General features: G+C 31.5%; 1 protein-coding gene across 1 annotated transcript; it reads left to right on the forward strand.

The window, feature by feature from the left end:
- Positions 1–2901: 2901 nt before the first annotated feature.
- On the forward strand, positions 2902–5813 carry LOC110654303 (abscisic acid 8'-hydroxylase 4). The gene is made up of 9 exons (XM_021810239.2): positions 2902–3290; positions 3382–3703; positions 3960–4109; positions 4230–4478; positions 4648–4737; positions 4839–4917; positions 5053–5159; positions 5284–5402; positions 5508–5813. Exons 1-9 carry the CDS (start codon positions 3091–3093, stop codon positions 5617–5619), a joined length of 1428 nt encoding a protein of 475 aa, XP_021665931.2. The 5' UTR covers positions 2902–3090; the 3' UTR covers positions 5620–5813.
- Positions 5814–7679: the final 1866 nt, after the last annotated feature.

Genomic DNA, 7679 nt, shown 5'->3' on the forward strand with positions numbered 1-7679 from the left:
CCACTCATTATGAGACTTTTGATACTAGATCATTTCCTGTTGATACAAAGTAATTTAAAGATCTTGTTTAAGAGATTTGTCAAGAGCCATTAGATGAGGAGCAATTCTATATTGCAAGGCATTCTAAATCCCTTTAAGCTGGCTCAAAATCTCCTTCCTCCAATGAAACACATTGCCAAAAATATTAGTCTTCAAGTCCTTGAGTTTTAAAGTGAATTGCCCAATTGTATCCATTAAAGATCCATCATGATTCCACCCCTCCTGAAGCACATTGTCAAAAAAGCCATGGGATAACCAAGCAGGTTGAAAATGGAAGGGGCGAGTCATAAAATTCCCACTGCTAAAAGGATGGAGCTAAAGCAACAAAGGGCAATGATCCAAATTAACCTTCAAAAGGTGGTGAAGCATAGCTTTTGGGAAAAGAAACTGCCAAAATTCATTGTAAAAAACACGATCCAAGATTTCATGGAGATTTCCCCTACTCCATGTAAATTTTGGCTCCATTGCCTCCAAAGACATGAGGTGCAAGCAATGAACCTAGCCAACATAACTATTGCAGACTCTAGAATGGAAGGGGCCACCACTCTTCTTATCCTCAGCACATAGAAAAGAATTCCAATCTCCTATAAGAAGCCAAGAATTATTGATAGAAGGGCAAATGCTAGCCAATGCAGGCCAAAGAAGAGCCCGCTGCCCCACTGAAGGATGAGCACAAATCGTTGTTAAAGACACAACATCTTCTCCATTATCTGCAATCTGCATATGCACACAATGACAATGATAAAGAATTATATTCACAGACCAGCAAGCTTTCCAGAGAATCCAGATTCCACTGGAGAAGCCACATGAAACATTTTAATTAGCGATAGTGAGTCAATAATGCATTTTTCTAATCAATTATCACTGTAAAAGATTTGCTAAATCAATATATTTTATATAATCTTCTTCTTATGTAAAACTATGTGGTCTTAAGTTGATATTTGCACTGCTAAAATAAAAAGACCTAAACGATTTCTATAAATTAGAATATTTCTAATCAAAATATTATTCCAGATCTCATTGATCTATCATGATTGAAGATATTAATTTCACTTATTTATGATGTTTTAAATTAATAATAAATTTGAGCCACAACAATAAATTTCCAATCTCCAATAATAATACCAACTCAACCACATGTTTTCAAATCCTTATGGGATATATGTGATTAGGGATAGCAACAGATAGGATATCCGTGAAAATCACCCTACCTACCTGAATCTAAAGTCGATTAATATTTTCAATACCAAACTTGTAACAAACTCAATTAAAATTTATAGTTAACTACTCGAACATCTCCTAAACTTGATTATTGTTACCCGAATAATATCCGAATTCATTTAATTTTATATATTTTAGTTAATAAACTATAAAAACTATATTTTATATTAATAATTTATATTTTAAAATTTTAATAATTCTATAAAATATTTAAATTTTATTTATTTAAAATATAATATATGAAATTTATAAATATTATTATAAAAAATATATTTTATATTTAATTAATTATTTATATAAAACGATTCAGGTAATGGGTATCCAACATGTAAAATCTAAACTTGACGTAGGTATTATTCTTTAAATTCAAATTCATCCTAAATCCAATTATATACTATCAAAAAATTCATCTTATTTAAGTTTGGTCAAATCGAATAGTCGCAAATATTTGACCTATTGCAATCCTATTTGTGATTGGTCATTTTAAAACATAGTTTGTGGTCTCTTTGCTTTTGTTTATCAAGTTGCTTATGGTCATTTTTGTGTTGTGACTTTGTTGGTTCATGACCAGTTTAACTTCTATGGGCATTGGCTTATCCTACTTTGGATTGTTTCTTAGTTTGTTCTGTTTTATTGATTTGTACCTTGGTGGTTTGTACTCTATATTTTGTGTTTTAAATCGTTTTGTATCTTTTTTTTTTTAATTTTTTAACTTAACATGTTTGGTTCTAGGTTGAGTATATCGGAGAATTTGTTGATTGAACTAGTTGGATGCTATAAGTTAAGTTTTTCCTAGATTTCATATTATATAAAATTTTTTCTTATAGAAAAAATAGATATTTTCTTTAAAAATAAGGTTATAATGCTAGAAATTTCATTTCATCTCCGGACTCCCAACTTTATACTACTCTTTCAATGGTATGGAATTATTAGGTCAATCAATCCTTTTATGTCGTCTATCACCCTGTCGTTTTCTTTCTTTAGATCACTACTTTCCTTCTATTATTTATTTAATACCATGTGCTCTTGGTTTTTTGTATTCATCACAAAACTTATGATTTTTTTTTTTGCCTCATATACAAATTTCACATATTTATTGAATAATTTATATATATATATATTGAAAATCATAAAATTAAAAAAATTATAAAAATATATTAAAAATTAAATTTTTTTGTTTAAACTTAATCTGTCATGAATCCAAGATATAAGATATTTGTTGAAACTTATTAAATATATGAGTTTTATTTCTTAGTTCTTGATAGATCAAGTTTAAGCAAGAATTTTCCTTTAAAAAGTTATGCTGGATATTGTACATAAAGAGGCCTAGCTAATTTATACACATCAGAATTAAATCATTTTTTTAAAGATTTTAAGAATGAAAATTCTTATATTGACTTGATAAATTCAGAAAAATTGTTCTTAATTATTTTTTAGTAATATTAAATCTTAATTAATAAGAAAAGAAAATTCCATTCTTAGTAACTTAACTAACCTTCAGTACTATGCACGTAAATCTGAAGGTGGCAAAAATTTGTTATTTGGCTTTATGATTGGCAAATCATGTCTATATTACTTTAAAATCTATATTTGTACTCACATGTGGTTTGTAGTGCTGCGCCACTAGCGTTGGATATGTATGAATCCTAATCACATTACTAAGCCCCAAAACCAACTTTGCTACCACTGGTCTTCTCTTCTATATAAACACCAATCCTCCTTGCTCCACATTAGTTTCATCGATCTAACATATCCCCCATTTCACTGCCAAAGCCCATCTCATATATACTCATACACGGAGGAAGAGGGAGAAAGAAGTTGCACATTTGCATGGAGATTGCTTCTATTTTAATATACATACGCCTCTTTCTCTCTAGTCTGCTCCCTTATCTCTTCATCAAGAAGAAAACTAAGGTATCCAAACCAAGAGCTAAGCTTCCTCCTGGTTCAACGGGGTGGCCTTATGTAGGTGAAACCCTACAGTTATACTCTCAAGACCCAAATGTCTTCTTTGCAACAAAGCAAATAAGGTTCATATTATTATTACTATATTAAACCTTCTCTTTCACCTTAAAGAATCGCTTTAAATGGCGTTACCAACTTTTCTTGTTGTCTTTTCAGATATGGAGAGATATTCAAAACCCACATACTTGGGTGCCCTTGTGTCATGTTGGCTAGTCCGGAGGCTGCAAAGTTTGTGCTGGTGACACATGCTCACTTGTTCAAGCCAACATACCCCAAAAGCAAAGAAAGGCTAATTGGACCTTCAGCTCTCTTTTTTCACCAAGGGAAGTACCACAATCAGATAAGGAAGCTAGTTCAAGGTTCATTATCTCCAGATACAATCCGGGAACTAATTCCAGATATCGAATCCATAGCCATTTCTGCTTTGGAATCATGGGCTGATGGGCATATCATCAACACCTTCCATGTGATGAAGAAGGTTTGTCCTTGAATATGTGTATTCAATAATTGGACAAAAAAAAAAAGAATTAATTAAGTTTTAGTACATGTGAAGCTCATTTGACTTAAACACCCTTTTGGTTTATTTTTATTATTATTATTTTTTTTAATATGGGGCTGCAATTTTGTTGTCGCATTCATTTCCTACTTTTCTCAGAATTTTGTTTTTATTGATTCTTAGCTTTTTGTTTTTTATCTAGTTTTCTGATTTTTGGGTTTCTTTTGATCCTCCACAGCTTTCTTTCCAAGTAGGCATTCTCTCTATCTTTGGTCTCCTGGACCGCAACTACAGAGAGAAGCTAAATGAGAATTACCACATACTAAATAAAGGTTACAATTCTTTTCCAACAAACATTCCTGGAACTGCCTATCAAAAAGCTCTTTTGGTAAGGCATATTTTAGTCACTTAATTGCATATCAAAGCACAAATCAGTAGTGTTTTATGAAGTAACATTTCAAGTAATAACCTGATCTTTTTCTATTTCTTTCTTTGTATATTATCAAAGGCAAGGAAAAGACTTAATCAAATTCTGGGTGAGATCATCTGTGAAAGGAAGGAGAAAAGAATGGTAGAGAAGGATCTTTTGGGTCGTTTTCTCAAGTTCAAAGATGGAAATGGGCAAATTTTAACTGAAGATCAGATTGCTGATAACATTATAGGAGTACTTTTTGCAGCTCAAGACACTACTGCTACTGCTCTAACATGGATTTTAAAATACCTCCATGACAACCGTAAACTCCTAGAAGCAGTTAAGGTGAGAAATTCATCAAAAAAAAAAAAAAAAGGATAATTTCATCCCCAAAAATATAAGAAATTAAAACCCTTTTCATGTCCATAGCTCATACACATTATTACAGGTTCAAGTGTCAGATAATAACCTGGGATTATCTTGGTAATTAACAAGGATTATTTATGTATTACAGGCTGAGCAAATGGCAATAGACCAAGCAAATAATGGAGGAAAGAAGTCATTGACATGGACACAGACAAGGAATATGCCACTTACGTATAAGGTATGTATGCACTGTCTACGAGTAAAATACAGTGTTTCAGAATTAATTAACATGGTTTAAGAAATTAGCATAATTTCAAACTCTAATATTTGAACCTGCAGGTTATATTAGAGAGTTTAAGAATGGCAAGCATTATATCTTTCGTCTTCAGGGAAGCAATAATTGATGTTGAATATAAGGGTAAGGACATGATCTAGAAAATTCTTCCTTTATTGATAGCATTCAAGAAAGGACTATTGTCTATCCTCACAATTATTTATTTTTTTAAGAAAAAAAAATTAATATATTTATGTATATGTATATATACATTTATAGGATACCTAATACCAAAAGGGTGGAAGGTGATGCCACTGTTCAGGAACATTCATCACAATCCAGAATTCTTTCCTGATCCTCACATTTTTGACCCATCAAGGTTTGAGGTATGCAAATTAAAAAAAAAAAAGAATCTTTCTTTAATTATCTCTCACACAGGTGTTTGTAAGCCATAGTTCACTAAAGGCCACAAGATTTTATTCTGGTTTGTGGGTGAATGGTGGAATGCAGGTTTCTCCAAAACCCAATACCTTCATTCCATTTGGCAATGGAGTTCACGCTTGTCCTGGCAATGAACTCGCCAAGCTGGAAATACTCATCTTGGTCCATCATCTAGTAACCAAATTCAGGTACACAAATGTCAATTTCTTTCAGTGTCCTAAATTCAATCACTTGTGTAAAGAAAATGATTTTGGGGGCTGAATGGTTTTTGACAAGAATTTTTGTGTTGACAGGTGGGAAGTGGTGGGATCAGTGGATGGGATTCATTATGGCCCATTTCCAGTGCCCCAGCAAGGATTACCAGCCAGATTTTGGCAAGAACCAACTAGCTTGAAACAAGATTGATTATGGGGTTTGCCCTTAGATTAGTGCATAATTCACATATTTATGTAATAAACATATACTAATTAATCATTGCCTGATGAGAAATTGTTGTCTCCAATATAACCCCTCCATGCATAATTCCACTTGCGGTTGGAAACTCATTTGGTTTTTATTATTTTTCAATATTATCCTGATTAGCATAGTATGTTATGTCATTTTTATTATTATATATAAATTAATCTTATTTAAAAATAATTATTCACGTATTTTCTAATTAGATTATCTTTTGGAAGATTTTTTAAATAAATTGGAATTTTTTTTTTGTGTTTTGATTTAAAAAAAGGAAAATTAAAATTGCCATGGCCCATCCATCAATTGAATGAATAAATCATAGGTGTATGTATGAAATTAGTCACCTCAATGGTGCATATACTTTTCACGACCAAATAAAATATGATGAGACAATTTTTTTTATTTTATAATAAAATTTATTTAATATGATTTATAAAAAAAAAGTGAATATTATTTTTTTATTACCAATCGCGGCTTTTTAAGTGATTAGTGAAATTTGTTTTTTCTCTTTTAATTTAACTGTAAAATATTTCATTGAAGTTTTTCATACGGTGCGTTACTTTTTTTATAATTTGAACAGAATAAAAATACTCTTTATTTTTATATTATTATTTATTATTTTAATTTTTTATTAAACAATTTATTTTTATTTTTTAACTAAAATTATTAATTTTAAGAGAAATACAATAAGTAGGCTATGAACTTTTGCCCAAACAAACAAAATACCAAATAAAATCCAAAGTTCAGCTTCAGAGCTAAACTCATTGGAAGGAATTCTACAAAATCCTTCTTTGGAAAAGGTTTTCAAATCCCTCCTCCTGAGAGCACCACCGGCAGAGGAAGCACTCAAAGCACAGATCACTATCATCGCACCGCAACACAACAGAAATAAGAGACAATATCATTATAGCCTCAACCACAACGAAGATAGACAAGCAAACCCAATAAATACTTCAAAATAAAGGAGAGGCACAATAATAAATTTATATTTTAAATAAAATAATATAAATAAATATGATATTTTTTAAATATTATAAATTAATTAAAGTGCATATAACTTTGGACAACTCTGATGGTCCCAAATATGCCAATGTGTTAATAATATGATCGAGTCATTGAGTGAACCCCCAATGTGCGGGACATCACTCTCTAAGAGAGAGAGTCCTCTCATTTGGGTGTTTCTCGTCCTTGGTGTCTCAGGTTCGTCGAGCTTACTTCCTGTTGGCTTCCCCTGCCTCTGGGCAGGGGATGGCTTTACCTTTTGGTTCTCTGGCCTAGCTCTGAGGGTTGGCCCTCCCTTAATTGGGTTCATTTGTATATATTGCCTTTTGTATTTGGTTGATCTTCAACGAGAGGATTTTCGCAGCGGCAACATGTTTGTTGTGTTCTTCCCTTTTCTCCTAGAGTTTATAGGTGGGGTGGGTTTGGTTGTGGGTTGGCTCCAGTTGTTTCAGCCGGGTTTGATTTATGGTTGACTGTTGTTGTTTTGGATGGACTTCCTTTTTCTTTTGTTTATCTAAAACTAATATGTAATCTTACACTTATGGGCTTTTAATGCAACTACGCATAGTAAAAAAAAAAGTGTGGGGCATAACTGAATTAAAGTCGCATAATATTTAGTTCGTTGGAAGCCATAAATAGCAAACACAACCACAAATTGAACCTACCATTTCTAGCTATTTATAACCGTCCCTTAAATGATTTTAATGTGTCACTAATTTTAAAATAAAAAATTAATTTTTAAAATTTTTTTAGGTTTTACTTGGTAGGAATGGAAAAATAAATAAAAACTCAAGAACCTACTTTAAAAATGATTACAAACTTTCAACCAGAATGTATGTGTACGGAATAGGGATGGTGATAGGTAGAATTTTTGTGGGTATCTAATTCAATCAAGTTCTAATAGGATAGATTTTGATTATATATAATTGAATTTGAAATAAATTAGAATTTGAAATTTAATACCCGTGATAGGTTTAAATTGGATTAAAGTTTTATATATTGGGTAT

This window comes from Hevea brasiliensis, chromosome 14 (assembly GCF_030052815.1).
Source record: "Hevea brasiliensis isolate MT/VB/25A 57/8 chromosome 14, ASM3005281v1, whole genome shotgun sequence".
NCBI classification, from domain to species: domain Eukaryota; kingdom Viridiplantae; phylum Streptophyta; class Magnoliopsida; order Malpighiales; family Euphorbiaceae; genus Hevea; species Hevea brasiliensis.

Coding starts and splice junctions, on each gene's coding strand:
- LOC110654303 (XM_021810239.2), top strand. CDS start 3,091: ATGGAGATTGCTTCTATTTTAATATACATACGCCTCTTTCTCTCTAGT. Junction 3,704..3,959: donor CCTTCCATGTGATGAAGAAG/GTTTGTCCTTGA, acceptor GATCCTCCACAG/CTTTCTTTCCAAGTAGGCAT. Junction 5,160..5,283: donor TTGACCCATCAAGGTTTGAG/GTATGCAAATTA, acceptor GGTGGAATGCAG/GTTTCTCCAAAACCCAATAC.